Source organism: Fukomys damarensis, unplaced genomic scaffold (genome assembly GCF_012274545.1).
Source record: "Fukomys damarensis isolate Sample0158 unplaced genomic scaffold, DMR_v1.0_HiC HiC_scaffold_29, whole genome shotgun sequence".
NCBI lineage: Eukaryota > Metazoa > Chordata > Mammalia > Rodentia > Bathyergidae > Fukomys > Fukomys damarensis.
The window spans coordinates 5,113,408-5,136,362 of NW_022900941.1; the positions used below are offsets into that span (position 1 = coordinate 5,113,408).

Sequence of the window (22,955 nt, forward strand, 5' to 3'; positions counted from 1 at the left end):
CTCTCTCTCTCTCTCTCTCTCTCTCTCTCTCTCTCTCTCTCTCTCAACTCTCTTCAGATCCATTGCCTCCATCCAGATTGAAACTTTCTACAGAAGACCCTTATGTTTTACTGCTTCTTTCATCCCTTTGCTGTTAGTGTCCTTTGTCTTCTCGTCTTCCAGCCACACCTCTACTGTAGGATCAGCCCGAGTCTTGTACTTAGAGCAATCAGAATGTATCACCAGTGCTCAGGTTCTGCTCTCTAACATCCCATAGTATGAATGCACTGTGGACCCCACAGTGTGAAACTGTATGACTTTATCTGGAAAATGCAATGTGATCAGGAAGAACATTTGCCATCGTGAGGTAGACACTCTTAAAAGGTAGCATATACTGAGCTGAGTTTTCTTCTCCTTGCCACGGCAAGAGTACAAAAGCTGGAACCTCCATCATCAAGAGGACAGTGCGGAAGACCTACTGATGGGTGTGTGACACAGCTGTGATGCTGCCAAATGTCACTCAAACTACTGATATCCTTTTTATTACAGAAGCATAACTTAACCCAGCAAGATGCTGAAATTGTCCGTGTACATCTCCCCTGTGTGTCCTTCTTATCATTTTACTTCTGTCTCAACATCCAAATGCATTGCCATTATCTCACTTCCTGTCTGCCTTTCCAGCTGTGCAAAAACTCCATAGCTATGTGGCTCGTCCATAAGTCCTTTCTGCCTCCCACAGTGCGTGGCATAGCATATCCCTTCAGAGGACACATCCTGAAAGAATGAGTATAAGGTGCCCTTGTCATGGTGAACACAACTTGGCAGTAGCACTGGCGCCCTTGAAGTTCTGCCCAACCCACTATGGTGACTAGGGGTCCACTCACAGTTGTGGCAGGTGGCACCGGTGTAACCTGTGTCACTGCAGTTGCAGTAGAAGGTCATCCAAGACTGGGAGCAGCTTCCTCCATGTTCACAATAGTTTGGTAAACACCTAGTTGGAGATAAAGCAAAGCAAAATAAACCAAATCAGTTGAAATAAGGAGAAAGGCAAAGATATTTTATGCCCAAGTGTATGAACCCATAATAGAAATCGGTCTGCTATATTTATGTGCTTCAGTCACAGCTACCTGAGATGAAAATGACCCTATGATTTAGCCACAACAGGTGGATTCCCTGGCAGCACGGGGTGATGGACGTCTCAGACCTGGCAGGCACCTGAGTTAAGGGCCACAATGCTGCAGCAAGCGCACGTGGAAATTCAAGTTCAAATGAAGTGGTCAGAATCCCGTAGGTTTTTCATTTATCGTAGAAGTATGTAAAGATTATAATTTTATATTTTGGAAAATTTTGGACTGTGTGAAAGAAAGAGGGAGAGACAGATGAGTGAAGTTACTCTCTACATGTTTGTATCTGGGAAAGGAGGAGGAAGCCAACTTAAACTACACAGCCTGAAACATGAAAAAAAGATGGCAGTCTACGTAGCGTGGGGGACTGTTTCTCCATTTGTTTACAGTGACGCTGGTGGGTGGCACAGGTCTAATACATCAGCTACTCGAGAGGCTTAGGATTCCGGATTATCTGGGACAATCTAAGGAGACAAAATTCTAAAATAAGATATACTAGGGGCTGGTCATGTGGTCGAAATCTTGCTTAACATGCCCAAGTTCCCGGGTTTAGTCCTAAGTATAAAAGTAAGTGCCAATACCAATCTCAAAGATAGCCTTTACCACGTATGTCTTTCGCAGAAACTATTTTCATAACATGTATCAAAAATTCTTTAACATTTCTGTAATTTGAGCCTGCAATCATTCTTAGATGGTGCAATCTTATGGATATTGTTCAAAATTTGAAGACTGCTTATACTAATTCCGGAAAGGCCAAACACAAAACTATTCCATGGGAAACATTACAAAATTAATGAATTCTGATGAGCTGGTACATATAATGTGCATAAAAATCATGATAAAAGATCAGGACATGATTAAGTAAAAATGCAACATATAATCGTGACTATAAAATGGAAAGCAAGAACTTAATAAATTTCAGAAAGAGTGAGATAGAAATATATTAGAAGTTACTTAAGCTACTGGAAATGCGAGCAAAGTTCATTTCTGCTGTGTAAACCGTGGAGTTTCCAGGCAGCATGTCAACTCACACCTAGCTGAGCAGCTCCCTGCATGGTAACTGGCACCTCGTGTGTACCTGGGTCAACATTGCCACAGCCCTTCCCCTTCCAGGGGACCTGGCAAGTTTTCAACTGGTATAACGAATAAAATTAAGGGAAAAGCAATGATAACAAGTGGAACTTTGGAAAACAATCTTTACATTGAGTCTGAGAGTGCAAAGGCAAAACAATTTACAAACTTAAATAGGTAGAGGATGCAAATAATGTTTCATTCAGCAAAGTGGGAAACCACAAGAAATAGGTTCATTGTGGAGCCACTGAGAATCCAAGGCCAGCAAACCTAAAATGATGTGCTCTAAATGTTCTCCATAGGAAGGAAACCCTTTAGCAATGTCTGCTTCAAATCCCAGACAGTAATATTCCCACGTATGTTCAGACTTGTTATTAGAAATTTTCTGCTCAGCACAGCAATCATGCACTTATGGTGACAGGGCTTGTATTTGGAGAAAGCTTGATGATAGCTTCATGGGGCCTAACTGTGGCTTAAAGAACAGGGGCATAAAAAAAGAACCTAAGAATTTTGCTATGGGATGCACTCACCAAAACCAGACAAACAAGAAAGCAAAGAAAAAGTGGTTCTCTCCTTTCTCCAAATCCCACAGCTCTTCTGGATGGCCACCAATGCTCCTCAGTGTCTCGGTGGACAGAAAAGGGAGCAGGCTTGGCATTAACATGGCCGGAGTCCTTGCCCTCCACTGATGCTGTGCTGTGTGGGAGGCTGGATCATCCTGGCCTGTTGTTTCTCAACACCGTTCAGCTAAGGGCTCTCCTCGGAATCTGGCCTGCAGGAACCTTGTGGAGCGATCCTAGTTCATCTGCACCCGTGCACCATTTACCTAGCAGGTTACCTTTCACCTTGTTTCTTGTCCTCTAAGGAGACCAAATTCTTCTGTGACCTTTCTACGTTACCTTGCATTACATTCTATGCTCTCCAAACGCACCTAAGGAATCCATAATTAGAAAATAATCATTCTTGCCCACCTCTGGCAATGAAACATTTATTGCTTTAAGAATGGAAAGCTAAGCAAAAGGAGAGAGACTCTGTCCTGCAGTTCTTGCATTTTGGATACAGGAAAATTCAGGGTACTATCTATTTATTGGTGGATATTAGAAAATGAAAAATTCAGAAGTTTTCAGTGGCCCTGGTTTTAGTCATCCTCAAAAAGTCAAAAAGAAAATTGCTGATTTGCCACTCACAAAGAAAGGTGAAGTGGAGAGAGTCAGTGGGGCAGTATTTGCTTGTTTGATCTCTGTTGTATTTGAGACGATCTGGTTACAGCCCTACATCTCCTGACAGCTGGCTGTTCTCACCTTTATTGGATTCTGTGAAATAAACCAATACTTTTTCCAGAAAAATCCCAATTTTATCCAGCATGGCTAAAGTTGTAACTTTGCTACTTTCAACTAATAGAACTGTAACTTTTTGTAAGATGGCATCTCACCATTACAAAATAAATAAAAATATACTTTTTTTCCTATAGCATACACAACAAAATACCTTAAAACTCAAGGCTACCAAGTCTATGTGTGCACGCAGGAGGATTCTTGGAGGAAGCTATCAGAAACACTAGGCATTTTGACACAACTTTAATAAGCCTCGGACGGACCTGATATCACAGATAATAAAGTCAATTCACCACTGAAAATCTAGGCTAGAAATTCATTTGTTAATTGAAAAGAACCGATGATATGTTTCTGGAAGGAAAAAAGAGTAAATGGGTTAGGGGAAATCTAATAGTCTTAGAATGGAAAAGAAATGAATGACTGCTTGTAGCACTGCTTGGATCTTGGTTCATTTTGGTTCAAGGTGCACCATGATTAGGAAAACCCATCTGTACGGCAGACATTCAAACGAAGAGATGCATAAGCCCAATGTGTTCACTTAAAAGGGGCAGTTTTACAAGTATAATTTCCAGATTCTTTCATCAGTTCATTTTAAGTGTTGGATTGTTTTTTTGGTTTCTTTTCTCTCTCCAAGTGGTAAAAACTGTGCACTAAAAGAAGAACCCACAGAGGCAATGGCTTAGAGCTCCTAAGGGGAGAGAAATCCTTAAATGGGAGGATAGTCATCATCTGAACACATAAGGCCTTTAATTCCAATTGCTAGGCAGTTATCACTCCGAACACCTATCTGCCGCAATCCTAATGATGTGCAGATGCAGCTGGCTGTGGATAGATGTGACTTCCTTTGGTTCGTGGTGTTGCCCACGAGTGTAACAGCTTTCTTCATGCTCCCCAGGAGCCCAGAGAAGCCGACACAGCGATCTGTTCAGCAAAGACTTGAGGAACATGGCAGGCCCACTGCCATCTGTTTTGCCTTTGTGTGAAAGCAGAGTACATGACCTTAAGAGAGATGACAAGAAACATTGAAAAAGAAGGCAGAGAGGGTAGAAACGGAAGGGGGAAAACCAACGATGTCACAAGGGTAGCAGTTGCTGTCATATGAGTATGGACAATTTTCCTTCAAATTCCGACTTCTTCTAAAGGAAGAGGATCGTTGTTATGTGGCGCTGTGGACAACGCAGGTAATCGGTGAGGTGGGCAGATTTATGCAGACACAACGCAGACAGACAAGGTGCTAGTTCAAGCCAGCCAGGGCTTATCACAGGCTGGTCCACTTGGAAAACTGTAAGCAAGAATTTCAGAGAACTGAAACAGAGTCCAGCTTCAGTATCCCGGGGAGCCACTTGACACAGTACAGTTCTGTTCCATTGGCATTAGGAAGAGACAAGGGACCCCGCATCCTCCTGGAGAAAGATCAGGGTGGTCGTTTTCCTCTGTTTGCTGAAACTTAGCTTTACCTGGTGCCAAGCAGAAGTTAAGAGTGGGCAAAGCTTGGGAAAAGCCTTGCAAAAGCAGCCAGATTCAAGTTAGTTTGCCGAAATGAATTCTGCTCGCTTTGAATGTGGAAAGCTTCACAGCAGAAATACATTTTCTTCAATAAAAATCAGATTACTAAGTAACAAAGTAACTTTCATCACTTCACATATGCAACTTCGAAATACGCATTTTGAGTTCAGTCCTCACCCTTGAATTACAGACTCATGTTTCTGGTGTCTGATGCATAGGGCCACCTGTGTGTCCAACATCTGTGCATCCAAAATTGACTTTTCAATCTCTTGGCTGGCCATGGCTGCAACCTGCTGTGCTTTCAGAGTTGATGACAACACCATCCTTGCCAAGGTCCACACCCCAAACTTGAGGTTCTTCCTCTGCTCTCAAAGCCCACGTAGGAGACGTGAGCAAGTACTGTGGAGTGTGCCTTTAGAACCTGTCCTGAATCTGAGAGTCTGCCTCTACGTCTCCTAATACTGCTTGCTAGGAGCCACCAACAGCTCCTTCCTGAACAGCTAGACTGTCAGATAACCGGCCCTCCAGCTTCTACCCTGCATCCCTTTACTTAGCACCTACTCAAAAGAGAGAGGAAGCATTTTCACACCTGAGGAAAATCCCACTAAAAATCTCTGCAATGGCACATTCATGTATTCAGGGTAAAAGCATACAACCTTGGCACAAGGAAGGGGGCCTAAGAGATGAGGGAAAACGAATTCAAATGTGTTACATACCTATACCAACTCCCCACACGGGAAGTAATCATTAAGCATGGCAAACATGTAACAAATTTTCAAAAGGCAACAACCTCCAAACAACCAGCCCAAGAGATGGGCACCACCATTTAAAAGTCTGAACTCATCCTTGCTCTTCTCACTTTTCTAAATCTGATCCTACCTCTTTCTTGTTGCCCAAAACCTACAAGAGGTGTTTTCTTAAGAAGGAGTTTGCATCGCTGTTTGTTCTGCCTTGAAAACTTTTTCCACACCCCCAGATGATTCCTTCCCCACCTCCTTCTTGTCTCTGTTCAAATGTCACCTTTTTAAGGAAATCTTCGTGATGATGCTATTACAATCGCTGCCCATCCTTAATGGGCACTGCCAATCCCCTTTCCTTACCCTATTTATTCTGTTTTGTACTTAGCACCTGTTATCTTCTAACACACTAAATCCTCCACTAATGCATTATGTTCATGATTTGTCATTTGTTCTCTTGCAAAAGAATTCCATCTCCATAACAGTATCCCTGCCTGTTGGATTTGCTGCTACGAGATTAGGATATGCTCTGGGTATCCTTTGAGGGCGTTTTGTAATTGGGGCTCTGTCCCCAGTGTGGCACTACTGGGGACTGGTGGAATCTCCTGGTGGGGCCCACCTAGAGGTTTTTGTTTTGCAGGGCCATGTTCCTGAAGGCGATTGTCATGCAATCTCTTGAGTCCTCACAAGCAAGTCTGGCCAGGTCCTGGTGGAGCTGTAATCATTTACTGACCCCACACATTCTCCCACCATTGCCATCCACCCCACAGGGTGAGGCAGCTAAGAGGGGCCCTTGAGGAGCTGACAATAAGCTATGTGCATTCTTGGTCTCCAAAACTATGAGACAAACAAACCTCTCTTTCTTCATAAGTATTCTGGGTCAGTGTCTTAGTCACTCTCCTCATTGCTTGGTTAAAATAGCCTATACCAGTAACTAAAAGGAGAAGGGGTTATTTTGGCTCACAGCTCCTGGATGTTTCCATGCACAGTCAGGTGACTCCAAGGCAGGTCAGCATAGCAGAGCCTTCTTCTGGCTGAGAGGTACTTGCAGCATGGTATACAAGAAGCAGAGGGAGTGAAGGAGGAGTGGGAGAGGAAGATAAACTCTTCCTGCCTCACCCTCAGTGACCCACTTCTTGCAAGCAGAACTTACCTAACAGCATGTCAGCTATACATTTCCATAACCCACCACCTTCCAAAGGTCCCACCTATGACTGTATGAGGCTTTAGGGGGACATCTAGATATAAACAATAACAGTCAGGCATTTCCTTCTCATTAAGAAATGTTGCCTAGTACATTCACAGACTTGGCCGAAGTAGTTAACAGGGTAGGCATTCAACTACAAAGTTATCAAGGGGATGAAGCAATACACATTGCTGGGAGCAAGAGCCAACTGAATCCATTGTCTCATAGCTGGGCCTTGTCAGTTAACCCTGGTCTAAGTAGCTTCCACGTAGGTGAGCTCAGTCACTGGTTCAGTACCTGTCTATTGCTGAACAGAGTATCAAGAGCTAAAGTGCGAAAGAGATGAGTCGAGAGAGTTTCATCTGGGCTGTTATTAGGCTCTCTAGTTTTTTCAGTGGAGAGGACATGATAACAAGAGGAAAGAAGACCCTGTGTGCAGTGACAGGTGAGGGACAATTAAGATACGGGGAAGGAGTTGAGTTTCTGAGCAGAGATGCTCACTGGATCCAGGATCTGGCTCCTCCACCCTCTGGCTCTTCAGGGATGCAAGCTTATGGTGTGGCTCCTTGTGACTACTGCCTGCTGAGTGGTACTATTGGGCTCTAACAACCTTACCATGAAAGTACTCAGACAATAGTTCCCAAATGTGGTCAGAGCAGAACACTTTGGTGTGATGAAACTTGGGGTTCCTTTGCGGCAATGCCTAGCACTCCTAACAGAATTTCTGTATGATTTCTGATAGATTTTGATGGTATAACAAATCTACTAGGAAATTAAACTCACGCGTCCAGCTGGCTATGGTTCTTATTATCTTTAATCAGATACTCAAAGATGGATAACTGGTCCATTCTAACCACTTTTAACCAAGCATTCTTTTTCTACGTAGTTTCCTAAAAATCTCTCTCCTGAGGTCCTTTGATCTTGGCTTGCTCAAAGGCTTTACATTATCAGTAACCTTGAAATTTGACTTTGAGCCATACTCACAATCACCTCTCATTTCTGGTTTTAACACTACCGTTTTCTCTGCCTTATAGTTGAAGAAGAGACAAGATGAGCATAAATAACTTGCCCAAGTAGGAAGAGACACGGTCACAAAGGTGAACTCAGCTACCGTGACTGAAGTCTACAAACCCTAGCACTGTGCATCTGCCCTCTGCCACGGCCAGGAGGCTGTCTCTTTACAAGCCAGCTCTACGCCTGTGTTGGAGAGCCTCATTTCTGCTTTGACAAAAGGATGCGGCTGTACAGAACATGCTTGCTAATTTGAGACACTCAATAGTCACTGAGGGGGTCAGTTTAGACTTCTTAAAGGTATCTTTGGTACGAAAAAGGCACTAGCAATGTGGCAAATGGATTAATTCAAAATAAGTAACTAGATACAGTATATAATAGAACATATGCCTACTGTATAGTTAGCATGATATACAAATCTACACATTCTACAGTGGAGGTTTCCATTTTATTGTCATCCCCTTCTCGTTATTAATTTGTGAATTTTAAAAAACAGTGGCCTTGTGACTGTCTCACAAGCGCAAGATCCTGAGTTTGATCCTGGTATAAATAAATAAAGAATTGCCAGAAAGGTAGACCCTAGCCCTGCCCTGTTACTGAATTTTACTTTTTCAGAGGACACAGCCTTTTACTAGAGGTTTTTAGCTTATCTGAGTTAACATGGTTCCTTCCTGGTCTTTAATACTAACATTAAAATAATATTAGGTTTTGCTTGCTTTCCATTGGACCATGTACCCTACCATTACAAGCTAAACAAACTATTTAGCCTATTCAAACTCTCACTGTTTAAATGAACAAGACTTATTCACAAGACTTCTGTTTATAGTTGAATGAAACAACGGACATATGCTTTAAAATCTTAAGGTAGAATTAAATTTGCTGAAGTTAAAGGTTCCTTTTCTGGATTTCGACTTTTATAAGTATGTATGGCATTCTATTTGTTAATGTAGCCAACTGAAGCGTTTATATAGTAAATGCGACGTACTTTATATGTATTTTAAAACATTCTAATGTATTTACTTCAATAACAAGAAAACAGTACTAAACAACTTCAAACATTGGACTTCCTTGCTAAAATCTTCGAGAACTACCAACAGAAAACATTGTGGAGGTTGAATGAAGAAAGGAAGGGGCGGGGTTTTAATTTTGTAAATCTAAGGCATTCAGTACTATTGTTTAAAAACCCAAAGCAGACCTACCCAACTGTTAGCCATACACTGCCCCAAGGCAACCACAATCGCTTTGGAGGGGCCCCTTAGGAGCCCTCCCACCCTACCCTCAGGGTCTGCACAGTGTGGAGAGCTTGACCTCAGGGACCAGTTTCATTTTCAGAGCTCAAACACTGAGTCTGCTTAGTTCCTGTATCTCTCTAAGCCTCTGTTATTCTACTGAGTATTTTTGGTGAAAATAACAGGTATTAGGTTTAATTTCTTAGTCAAATTCAACCGTGAACTCCCCTAAATGGAATTTAGGTGAATCTTTTTCCTCAAATCCGGGCAATTTTGGATTTTACTTTTCTCAGTATTTGAAAGTTACAGGAGAAAGTTCACTTCATCTTATTTGCGTTGTTTCTCTTGACAGATTTCCCTTATGTTTTCTGGTTATTAGTTCTCCTGTTACACAATTTCCTCTAATGGTTTTTACCACGGGTCTCATGTCACCTTGCTTTCTGTTTCAGCAAAGTGTAAGGGTCACCACTGACGCAGTAGCATTTCCAAAGCATGAACTGTATTCCTGGTTTGAGCTAGAATTCTATTTCATGAAATAATGTCACAGAAGTATTTTCTCACATACACAAAATCATCTGTAACATTATTAACATCAATAACTGTAAAAATTGCTGGGCGTGGTGGCACACGCCTGTAATCCCAGCACTCAGGAGGCTGAGGCAGGAGGATCGCTGTGAGTTCGAGACCAGCCGTGGCTACATAGTGAGTTCCAGGTCAGTCTCAACTACATAGTGAGACCCTGTCTCAAACAAACAAGCAAACAAACAAATAAACAAACAAGCAAATAACTGTTAAAAATAAAATGGATCATCACCATTTTGGGAATGGAGAAATAAACAGTATACCCACACCATAGAATGCTATGAGGTAACCAAAAGAAAGGGCTCCATCCAGATGTCCTTCCAGGTACCACGCATTAGTAAGTACAAAAGGCAGATGCAGAGTAAAATGTGTAGTTGCTGTTGTTATTATTGCTGTTATATAGAGAAAATCAGGTCTGGAGCGAGAAACAGTGAGTCTGTAACCTGTTACTAGTGGTTAAATGTGGGAATAGAAGTTACCATCTCAATTTTTATATTTTTGGGTTGCTCGTGGTTTTTACAATGAGACTGAAAGGAAAAGCATGCATTCAGTCATGTCGTACTTAAGATTGGTGACAGTTCTGAAAAAGTATTTCTTTGGGTGAATGTATCACGCAAACATCATGTAATGTATATGAATAAATTAAGGTGGCTCCAAGTTGGCTGGTTATATGATCTTACGGGACCACCACATGTGCAGCCTGCTATTGACTGAAATATTGTTACACAGCATGTGACTTGTTTATTAATACACACGTATTTTATTTTGTTATTAGACAAAAGCAATTTACTACTTATTCTGAGCACTCGTTCTGAGTAGTAAACGGTCTCTAAGAAGCAGGAGCCCTACCGTTTAAATACATGTTAACAACAGCCTGGAGAGAAGGCCAGCAGGACAAGGGAAAAGGTCCAGGTCAGAGAGGAGCATAGAGCGCCTGGAAAGATGGGCACTGCGATTCTACGACAGCCTCCATGTTCAGTGACCTGCCCGGAACCGGCCCACCCTGGGATCCTGCCTGAACTCAGCTCCGTAGTGACCACAAGGTGCGCAGCTGAGGCGCCTCTCCATATAAACCCCCAAGGCTCAGTGAGGTCCCATCTCCCCAGGGAGAGAAGAGCAGGCACCAAACCCAGTCTGCTTCCCTCACTAAACTCTAGAAATAATTAAATGAGTGAGGCCCCTGCTTCTTGGGGCCAAAGCCCATTTGGTAATACATTCCTAATGATCACCATTTGGTACAGGCATCTATTGATCTATGTAAATTTTAAAAGGTGCCTGTTAAAAATTACAAGAAGAAGAGCCTCTATCCAAAAAAGCACAGTGGTTAACACTGTGCCTGACACCTGTCCTGTTAAAATGTAAGTTGCCCCTCCCATCCTCAACTTGAACATAGCTACAGGAAGTCATTTGTAAGGAGTATATTAGACTCAAAACATTCAGCTTATTTATATTAAAACATTTGGAACTATGTTTGCCTTCGTGGTAAATTTCCCACTTGTCTGTTTTGCATAACAGACTGAAATGAATAGGACACTTATTGGCAGGTTTCTGAAATTCCCAGATGTTCAAACATTCAGAAAAACACTTCTGTCTAACTTAATCTGAAGGTACTTGTGCCCTCTGCTCCCCCTTTTAAGAATTCTCGTCTCTTTGTACACTTGAAGGTCAGCTTTAATTCTCTATACTTGCCTTAGAGACAGAAGGACAAAACATTTCAATAGTCCTCAAAATGCAAGCTGACTAACGTAAGCTGTTAATGAAGCTCATACATTAAAAATCAGCTAGGTTGTGTTCCTTTGTCTGTTCCCTTTAATTAGCAGCCCACTGTATTGATCTTGTTTTGGTCAGATAGCTGCTCTGAAAGCTTTTGAAACCTATTTCTATGCCTCTCCATACTAACAATTACCATAATCCCGTTTTACCCCCACAGTTGGATCTTCATTATAATTGAAATTTGTTGTAATTACAGCAGATGCAGACATTAAGAAATTAAAGTGAATAAAAAGAAAAGTGTCAGAAGTCAGTTTCCTAAATGTTCCAGGGTCTGGCTCACAGCAGAAAGTCAGCTGCGGATTAATGATGGGCAGATCCCAGTGGTGAACAAGCAGAGGTGGTCACAGAGCTGCAGTGCTGGACAGACCCTAGAGACCTACTCGGTCTGAGGCAGCGCTTCTAGCTTCAGCCCCGGGCTTCCCCCTGTACTGCTGCTGATGCTTTCTTGCCCCACTACAAGAAAATCCTCCTCCACCCCATTACATGGAGGGAAAAGTCTCCCTCTGCCCCACTGCAAACCCAAGTTCACAGTCAAGCTGTACTCGGGGGTCTTTAAAGACCACCTTTCAAAGCAGAGAAACTGGTGAATAAAGAATTTATCAGCATATCGGCATCCTCCACTCCAATCTTATTAATAAGGGAAGCAATCTAGGGGTGTGAAATGTCGCTCACTGCCTTGCTAGCAAGAAGCATCCCTTTTACTTTCAAAAATAAAACGAGATGTATCCAAACATTCACAGAGGAGACCTGCTGTTTGGTGTCAGAAACTGAGTAGAAAGGAGAGAATTCAGTTTTTCTAATCAATCCATTTATCTCAGTGGCCTAGAACTGCTACATCAGGATGGAGATACACCATATAATTTAAAGAGAAGCTTTCTTATGAGAAAAACCTAGTTCAGTTATTCTCTCTCATGCACAGTAAAGGATTTTGTGTCCTTGCAAAAGGATGATCTTGTTTAGCATCATGGAGCCAGCACCTTGGTTGGAATGCTGGGCCAATCGAGAAATACACAGAAGGTATAGCACTTCAGACGACTAGGGTATTTTTATTCTTAAATTATAGAATATTACTCAGATCCAACTCCGAATGGGGATGATTTTAGAGTTTGACTCAGGGCTTCTCAAACTTTTGTTAAAATTAAGGCACTGATATGGTCAGCAAGGCAAAACCCAAGGCTACAGCCCTGAACAAATTGCGACAGCAGAGCCAGATGACAGGAAAGAGCAAAAGCAATACTTCCTGTCTGTGAGAATTGTTCTGGAGAGACAGTTCGGGGTGTTTGCAAACTGTCAGGCTTCATTTTTTCCCCTCACCTTCTCTTGCTTTAGGTTTTATTTGCAAAAATTTCTAATCCTTCCATAGACAAAATGGCACAGTTTTTAAATGTGTTACGTATCAGATTTTAGCACACGCTGCACTGGCAACATGTTCAGCTTGGGCTGCGGTAAACTCTTGGGACTTTTGTGGAGATCTCTCCCCTGCCTGGCGCTCATGCGCACTTCCTTCGGGGTGTTATCAATAGGGAAGGATGCCCCGAGTCACCAGTGCTGTCTGGTCAGGTCTGCTCAGGCCCACATGGGTAGAGTGTGTGAGGGGAGGGCACTGCTACACAGCTTCGTCCACTACAAACTGCCTGGCACGCGCTCTTTCTGCTGCATGATAACGAAAGAAGAACGAGGGAAAAGGTGCGCATAAAATCAAAATCCCAGGGTATCACAGGAAGTGTTAGTTCTGACAACACATTGATCTAGCATTTCCATTTGTGAGAAATGCACACAGCTCTTGACATCTGAAACAAAGAAAAGCAATTAGATTTACTTTTGCCGGGTTCTGGATTCGTCTAATTGAAAAATATCTGCTATTGCAAAGTGAAGTAGCCAGAGCTTGTATCCCTGGGCACCTACTCTTCCGTATAAATCAAGATTTTTCTCAATGTTTAATAATAACATAGCTAAATACTAAAACATATGCTGAGATGAATGCGTGAACTTCATTTGTGAAACTCTCTGTCATACCCCTTGGGGTCAGAGCATTTTATGTTTTCAAAACTAAGTGTAGGATTATGTAATATAACCTTCAAATATTGACCTTCTCTGTTACAGATAGACTTAAACTTTCATTTCACTGAATGAGAGGATTTTATTGCATTAAAATAAAATTAAAGTCCACTGAAATAATAGAAGCTAAGAAAGCATAGGTTACACTAGTGCTTGTCAATCTCTCCCAAATTCTTTCATCCAGAATCATCTAGAGCTTCCCCCCAGGGGAAATCAGTGCTGTCCGGGCCGGCCTTTATGCTGTGTTCATTGCCGTGGTCCGAGCCCCCAGATGGAGTGAACAGGCACCAGCAGGACCTGGAGCACCCAGGATGCCGACTCAGTAAGAATATTAAAGAACGCAGGGTGCAGTTTTACTTTCATGGTCACATGGCACCCAGTAAAACGGAGCTGGTGTTAGAGAGCCAGAAGATTAGAGCTGGGCCCGAGGCTGCCATATCTCAGCACAGGGACCACGGTGTGCATGTGAGGGCTGCAGGCCTGGGACTGTGCTTTGTGTCCCAAGTGAGGGACACAGAGGTGACAGGATGCACCCAAATACCCGTGTATTAGAAACCAGAGACCCAGGTTCAAATCCCAGTGTTGTCACTTTCTAGCAGTGTGGCATTTGGAATTATTTATTCCTTTTTGAGCTCCATTTCCTCATTTGTAGAATCAAGACAAAAATCAAATGCCAGTGACTGTGAGAATTAGCTAATAGGTACATGTGAACTCACTGCTGTCATCTACACTTCCAAACCTCTTATGATAAAGGCATGGACTCTTGAGTTTTTCTTTTCTCTTTTTGACTGATTTTTTTGTTTTTTCTATTTCGTGGAGAAAGATTAGGATTTGGTTTGCATGTGACTGCACTCATGAGCTGCCATTGCTTTTCTATTCTCCACTGTTAACTACAAGAGCTGCTTGGAGAGGTCATACTCCATCATTGCTCCTTGAAGCTTCCTTCAGTCCCATGGACCTGGGCAGCAATCCTGGCCTCCTCATGTGACCTGACCAGCCACCAGCACTTTGCTCCTGCACAGCTCTGCCGTGGAGCTTTGGAAGTGAGGGAAGAGACCTTAGCCACAGCCTAGCAAAGCCCAGCAAGGCTCCTCATGGCCTTGGTCATGACTAACGGCCCCAGCCAAAGCCAGAGAAGGCCTTCCAGTAGCCCCGACGTTGCGTTTATTCTCAGAACAGGCTGTGAGTTCCATTTGGGCTAAAATCTACCCCTCATGCATGGAAACGATGGAGAACACAAAACAGGCAACACTAGATCCTTCCCTCCCAGAACATTTTATCTTTTGAACTTGTTTAGGTTCTTCGACATTTCATTTCAGAACACAAACAGTGTGGCCTGCTGAGCCTCCTGTGTGAGAACACTCATTGGAAAGATCCAGTTCCGATTTTAGCCATGTAAGGGAAGGAAGATGACATGGGCTTGCAGAACTCAAGCAAGGGCTGAGCAACTCTCAACAGCAGGAGAGCAAGATGGAGCTGGGCCTGAGAAATTTGTGCCCAGACCTTGGAATCCAGCCTGGGGCCCTGCTTCCCAGGCCTTGGCTCTTCCCTGCTCTCCCACCCCTGCGTCCCAGCCCCCTTCTTCAAAGCACACGTGGCTGTCAGCTTCTGACTTGTACGGCCTGAGGAGTGCACGGTACGAAAAGAAATCCGCGCTCTAATCCAAGTTCCCGAACCCCTGGAACGAGCCGTTTGGTCTGCGTCTGCGGGGAGGAAGAGACCACACAGGTCAAGGCGAAGGCTTAGGTAAGAATATCAAACTGCCACATGGTAGTGGTGGGGGACCAAGGCCACAGGTCCTGGACAGACAAAACTAGTGAAGCTTCTACTGTTTTAGGTGGTGAGGGTACCAGGGATCAAACTCCGCTCCTTGAGCTTGCAAGGCAGGCGGCTAAACCACTGAGCTACATCCCAGGCCGCACTAGTGCAGCTTCTAAAGCACCTCCCATTTTAACACAGGGGTCTACTCCCCCATCATCGTGGTCACTTCTTGTGTAAAGGTCCTACGTCATTTTAGGCACAGTGTAAATATTGTATCTCAAAAGTAAATCCTCAACAAAAATAACCCCCGACCTAAAGTTCAATCTTGATTCATTATCGGCTTTTCATTCAGCTGGGATTGAATGCCCTACGAATGTCAGCTCTTAGATGATGGCAGTCAGCATTCCTTTTATTCTTTCTAAGCTTTTGTCTTCAGGGGCTATGAGAAAGCTTGGAATTTCTCTTTCTTCTACTTTAAGGCAGATGTCAGTGCAATCTTTCTCATTCACTGCACTTTTTCTCCTCTGAGCCCAATCACTGACTAGGATCTGCATACTGTCTGACACCAATCCTACCATCAAGCTTGGCACAAAACCTTGAAGTCTATTTGGTACATATCACAAGGAGCTGTGGAGTAGAAAGAAGAACGATTCTGTTCTCTCCCTTTTTTTGCCTCATTTAACCTAAATATTTATGCATGTAAAATAAAGCATCTCTACCGTGCTTTAAATTTTAGAATCAGCGAGGTAAACTTAGTGTAAAGATATTGCAATAATTATCTCAACAAATCAATGAAACAACCTCCTAAGACAAGTATTTTTATCTTCAGGAAAGTGAAGCTTGAGTCAAGTGGGTCATTTAGGACCTCAGAAGTTAAAAAGGCAGGCTGTAAACAAGGGAGTCAATAAACCAAAGGCACACACCTTCCCCGATAGAAATGAAAATAGATGTAAGGAGTGGCCTTAAAGGAGAGCTGTTTGTTTTGTAGAGAGGAGGGAAAAGCGAAGGCTCACGTCTACTTGTGACCTGCCACTCTTTGTAATGCTACCTCTGGATGCCTGTTGTTTACAACATGGACTGCCTTCCCAAATTGCTCAGCTCGAGGGCCTCCTGCTGTTTGCTTTGATTTATTAACTCTAGGATAGGATTACCAAAGATAGGTTATGTTGATGAGTAGTTTCATGTAAAGGGCTTGGTAGTCATGTCTTTGTGACATTGTAAACTCCCACCAATGAATTCCCCTCTTACACTGTTTATAGTCATGTGCACCCTCACACACACACACACACACACACACACACACACACACACGTACACTCACAGAATTTCTGCAGAAAAGAAACCCATTTAATGTTTCTTAACAAAGCATTTCTCAAACTTATTTGAACAGAAAGCCACTTCCCACTGAATACCATTAACGTTAGGCAGAAGCAGGAGTCTAGCACCCCACTGTGTACGATAAATTTGAATGAAACTATATTATGATGAGCTCAATAAAGAAATGTCTGTTTAATCTGCTGACATGCTATTTTTAAAAGACCAATCTACAGATATCCCGGGGTGTTTGCTATAATGCAGATTCCAAGTTTCTATTCCAGATGGACTTAATCAGAATTGTGAGGTCAAAAAATCGGCATTTATAAGAAAATTTCTAAATGATTTCAAAGCCTTCCAGAATATGAAGCTACATGCTAATGTGGTTGATGCTTAATGTCAGGGTTACTTGGCCCACGGCTAGCGTTAGAGACTGTGTTTTGTCACCCCCCGTAGTGTGGCGTGTGTCTTCTGGGGAGATCATTTGCACCAATACAGCAAGTCAGGTGAAGCCACTTGCTGGCTGTGAAGACCCCATGAAATGGTTCTTAACTTCAGAACAGACCCGTCTAAGTGGACCTCAACCTGGACCTCAACCCATGCATGTCTCTTTTCAGATTCCCAGAGCCATCATCCGTTACCAGGATTACAGTGTAGGCCGTCAACTCCCACAAAAAGATTGGTGAAAGACACTGCAAGCCCCAAGTCACAAGTTTCCTGTGAAAGTTATAATTTTCAAGGGGCTCAATATATTCAACAGACTGGTCAGTATGTTTTGTTCTTTTAATTGAGCTTCAGGGAGTTGTAAAATATTAAAGGGCTCTGAGTTACAACTAAAATCAGAGCAGAGAGAGTCATGGGATTTTTTATTTTGATGCCAGTCTAAAGCTACGTTTAGGAAATTTAAATAAAATGAAAAATTCAGTCCTGCAATCACAATAGTGATTTCCAAGCCCTCAGTTATCACCAGTGACTGGGTTTTCTATAGCATACAACAGAATATCTCCATTACCACAAAATGTTGCACGGTATGGTGTAGGTCTAGACCAATAGAATTTGATTTGATGAAGTAAATATTGAAATTACAGCCCTGTGAGTTTCAGCCATTGCTAAGCGGAAGTTTTCCAATCTCTCTGCAACCAGGGAAGGGGACACAGGGCTGCCCAGCTGGTGCCACGGCTACCGTTCCCTATGTGGTTCTGCTTCTGAAAATGGGCTTCTGTGAAGTGCCTGCTGCTCCAGGGTCTTCATGGAGTGCATCATCACAGTCATCTCTACGTGTGAAATTTCCTGTTTATGAGTCGGTTTCTTACTAACCCACTTTTATTTGGCTCATTCTTGCTTTGGAAATATTTACATTAAACCAGCCACAGCCTAGCCTCAGGAGAATACTGCCCAGTATCTGCAAAGTGATCTATTAAGATTGGATAGATGTGTAGCTTAACTTTCAAAGGGCAACATTCTTTACCTTTAATTTTCAGGTTACTAGAGGGCTTGTTAATTTCTAAGGAAAATAAGTGCTTTCTATATGATGTTGGAAAGTAATTTAACACCTGTGAACCTCAGTTCCCTCCTTTGTGAAATGAGAATAGTTTATATTTATATATTTTAATTTTGCTTTGCATAGACTCGAACAAGATAATTAGTCGAAGACTAAAACACCCTAGCATAACACCTGGACTATTGTTTTATTCTCCTAAACTTAAATGACATTAGTTAGAGTCCAGTATAAAACTAGCAAAGTTCAAAAAGAAAAGATAAAATGTGTGTCTTATCCTACCCCACTCCTGCCTTCTCTTCCTCCTCCTTCTGAGCAAAGTAAAGTTAGGAGAAATGTGGCAAAAGTTGAAAATAGTTCCCCTATTTTAGAAGATACTAGAGTGTGATGCAACCAAACAAACAATAATATTTGTGAGCCTCTGCGAGACACATTAGAAAAGAAATAACAAAGAAAAACAAGTAAAGAAAATTAGTGATGTGGTATGGGTTGCATATGATTCCAATATTGCTTCTTGGGTTCACATGAAACTTTTGTTCAACTACTTCACTTTATAATAAACAGCTGAAATGTATAAGGACAAGTTGATACCCTTCAATGACTTTTTTTTTTTTGGCCTGACTCACGTGAGGTAAACATAGTCTTTCCCCCGTCCACCTGCAGGAGCTCCTCAGAGGTGCCCTAAATCCAGAGGTTCCTCCGCACCCATCTCGTTGCCAGGAGGTGCTGACATCCTGGTACGATCACCAGCAATGTTCTGTGTCTCTCAGAGCTGCCTCCCCTCAGGCCTGCCTTCCATTGCAGAGCGCCCCATTTATTTTCTCTTAAAGCACAAGATTGTAATAAACATAATGCACTTGTATACTTCCTTCCACTATTATTTATAGATTGCACTGCTCAAATATATTCTTATGGTTTGCTTGTCTAATTTTATGATGGCCCTGCTAAACAAAAATACTTTTGCTAGCTAGTGCTTACAGACGGAGCACTTAACACCACGTGAGCTGTGACAGCTGGCACCAGTGTTGCTTTTATTAGGCCCTCTTGCTGTTCAAATAGAGCACTACTTGGCATAAGCCACACTGGAAACTTTTCAAGATGAGAAAGAGGCAAAGGGCTTTAATTCCTAAAGCTTGGGCAGCTGTCTCTAGAGTTTTAGGTGTACAAAGATTCTAAACATCCCCATGTTTATTCCAAATCTTGAGGCAGTTCTATATCCAACACCAAGAGGCATTGTAGAGTTGTATAAGCGCCTAAGAGAGGTTCATCCCCAGCTACTGTGCGCAAATGCTGCTAAAGTGTGAAATGTTCAAATTATTCAGCAAATCATTGCAAAGCACCTGCTTTCAATTGAATACATCGCTGAATCAAGGACTTTCGCGTAGGAGGCAAAAAGCAGGTACCGATTATGGTTGGGAGCTAAATGAAATCCGCACGCACAGTAGCAGAGACAGTCAAGTAAGGAAACACCCGTGCAGTCAGAGAGCCTGCGTGGAGCAGGTGAACTAGATTTTGATGGATAGGATGGATGTGGGTGAAAACAACAGGGAAAGAGATTACGGAGAAATAAAACACTAGCAAGCGCCTCGGGGCTGGAATGAGATCGGTTGCTTTGGGGCTGGTAATGGCCCACTTTTGGAACTGCCCTTCCGCTCCTGTTTTCATTCTCGCTTGCCCGTCTAAATGCATGAGATGTAAATTTTTTCCTCTCTAACCCATGAATTTCCCGAAGACGTTGCTTCCACGTTTCTTGTGCAGCTCTTCTGCTCTTGAGCATCTTGAAGGCAGAAAGCGGTGCTCTATATTCTGAAACAGAGCAGATGCTCAGGGAGCGCATGTAGATGGAATGGCAGATTAATACAGCAGGAGATAAAGAAAGATAGGAAGACAGGGGCAAGGCCTTCGGGACTGCAAGATGCAAACTGGAGATTCAGAGCCTTCTGTTTAATGCTTCTGGTCTGAAGTCACTCGAAATGCCCTGCAGAACCTGATGTTGAGAATAGATAGAGCTACAATAATCAATGCATTTGGGGAAATGGGAGAGCAGTTTGAGGCAAATTGTGTGCAAGAGAATCATTCTCAACTATTTTATTTCCCTGTGTAAAAAGTGCTTATGCGTTTAGGATAATTCTATCAAGATGTGTTGTGTTATGAATTCACTATGTTGTGGAGAATGAAATAGTTGCATATGGAAATTTTATTTCAGGTAGGAGATCAACCCTGGGGGCTCTTCTTATGGGTCTCCTCCATCCAATTGTACCTAATGAGCATTACGAGAAATATATTATAGAATCGGGTTTAAGTGCTATGTGGCTCTAAAGAGCTAGGTCTTTATCAAGGCTTGGCTTCTCCTTCACAGATCTTGAAGAAATACTTGGTAGCACGGAAAACCACAGTCCTTTGTGATACTCTCCTTGATGTGTGCTCAGGTCCCTGACAGTCCGAGGCTCTCATCCTCTCACCCTCTGCTCAGTGCGTGGGTCTCTTCACATAAACCCCGGAGCAGCAATGGCTCACTAGAAAGCAAATCCTTTAACCGCGGCAGCCGAGGACATATTCCTCAAAAGAGGAACATGGTGAAAGGCGGGGACGGAGTAGCAGCAATGGAAGAGAGAGGAATTCTCAGGATATTCATGTTTGGGGAAAATATGGGTCTTTGTTTTTTAGCTAAAATTCTAGTTAGAATTAGCTTTTAACTAAGGAAAATGGATTTTTTTTTCACTTGCTAGCCCTAGAACCTTCACAGTAAACAATGATTTCAGTGAAGGACAGGCAGCCAGAACCCTGAGCTCAGAATCATCAAGCAAAGATCCGTAGAAAGCTTGGAAAAGAACGAACCTCTGAGAGATTCACTGACAAAAATTTGGAGTGACCTCTGAACAGCTGCTTACAGGCTTTGGAGGATAATCCTACCAACACCCCTTTTGTCTGTTATACTGCTGCATACCCAAGGTAGACCAGCCTTCCTGTCAGACTTTGTCCTAACTATCGGAATCGTGCTGGCTACCTGTGTCCTTCCACGGAGCCATCTGAGGTCCGACGCGGTCTAATTCGCTCATTGCATTAGACATTATGTTCTTGGCGAGGCTGAAATGCATCACACGCAAGAGGATGATGAAAGAAAGGTCTGTGATAGTAGAAGGAGACCATGACCTAAGGACCCAAGTCGGACGAGAGCGGAGAAAGACAATGATGACCGCATGCTCTTTAAGATCAGAGTCCCTGCTTGCTCATCTTGGATTCCCAGGACAGACAAATATGCCCGATACCCAGTAGCGTGAATACGCACGTGCATGTATCGGTGCTGACGTTGCTACCTAGGGTGCTCATTCAGAGTGTGTTTCTGTAATTCTTAGTAAAATCCTGTGGTCAAATCTATAAACTCAGAGTTGGCTAAGGGCCACGAATGTGATGAACTTGAACGTCAAAGCCTCCCGTCTAATTAGGAAAATCAAAACTGTATTTTTCAGTATGGAGAGAAGCAGGCAGTGAGGTGATTCTAATATATTTTTTTCATGATTAAGTTTATGCTGTGCTAGAACTGCTAGACACCTCAGGAGTTTAGAGACTGCAACCTTCGGAGACATAAGATACAACATAATTACGTTTTTCTGAAGGAACTATCAGTTTTAGGTTTGTTTTTTCTCCTCTGCATTTCCCAGGTACTCAAATATCTGCCCATGGTCTACAGTATATTCCAGTGTTGAGAGAGAAAGGCCCTGCAGAGTGTGTAGTAAATCATGTCAAAGAGATCTTTTTCAGATGAAGTTAAACCAAGAAGGAAGGTTTCAAATCTGTAGCTTGAATCAAGTGAAAACATTAATCATTTGTCCAAACCATAAAACAGGTTATGGATGTAGGCAAATTATTCCAAAAGTTGTCATCTTTTTCTGCTTGTGTACAGGTTTTCTAAAATCTGGCCTGCAAATATACATAGAGACCCATCCATTTCTGTCTCTTGCTTTTAACTTGTAGAATTTTCTTCTTTCTGTTCTTAGTCCTTGTCAAAACTTCAAGAAGAATGAGGGAATAATTTCAACTTGCTTTTGTTTCACTGTCTTACAGTTGAAAATGTATCATTTCTTCCATTGACTACCAAAGAAGCTGAAATACAAAAGAGGTCAAATGGCATACCATGCCCATAGTTGGACTAAAATGTAAGAAGTAAGACGTTGACCACCTCAGAATCTGCAGTTTGAATCTGTTCTGAGCCCAGTTTCTCAATTTATGTTAATGTCAGTTTCCTAGTCTGGTGCCCAGGGAGATGGAGGCTCCCTCTGGGAAGGGGGAGCATGAGAGTGAAGGCTGATTGTTCCTTGACAGAAGAGCAAGTGGACCCCGTTATTCATCTCCTGTGTCCCCATCACTATAAACCCACCAGGCCGCATCCAGGTTCTACAACCTTCCCACCAGAGACCGTCACATGAAATTAAAAATCAGAGCTCTGATTTTAAATTCAGCTTTCACAGCAGCAACAAGCGAGAACCTTTTGTTGCAGCTCAGACTTGCTTGCTCACCAACTCAGAACACCAAACTCCCTGTCTCTTCTTACTGTGTCTCTAAATGCAGCTTACAGTGGGTCACCACTGTTTCCTTTCGGACAGAAGAAAACTATTAAAAAGTTATACATGCTCAGCCTTGAGTGCCGAATGAAAATAAGTCAATGGAGAGGAGCAAAAGTGGAATGTGACATTAGTTATGTAGGAGGGAGCCTCTGTAGGGAAATACAGATGGAAAGCCCTTATCAGGGTGTTGGATGAGGGCTTATTGAGATATTGATCCTGTGAAGAAA

General features: G+C 42.6%; 1 protein-coding gene across 2 annotated transcripts in view; it reads right to left on the bottom strand.

The window, feature by feature from the left end:
- Positions 1-22,955, bottom strand: part of Cntnap5 (contactin associated protein family member 5) — an 801,158-nt gene that overhangs the window by 308,565 nt on the left and 469,638 nt on the right. For both annotated transcript variants that reach the window (XM_010637689.2, XM_010637692.2), the window contains exon 11: positions 864-970. In XM_010637689.2, the coding sequence (XP_010635991.1) occupies positions 864-970 (107 nt within the window). The remainder of the gene's footprint in view (positions 1-863; positions 971-22,955) is intronic.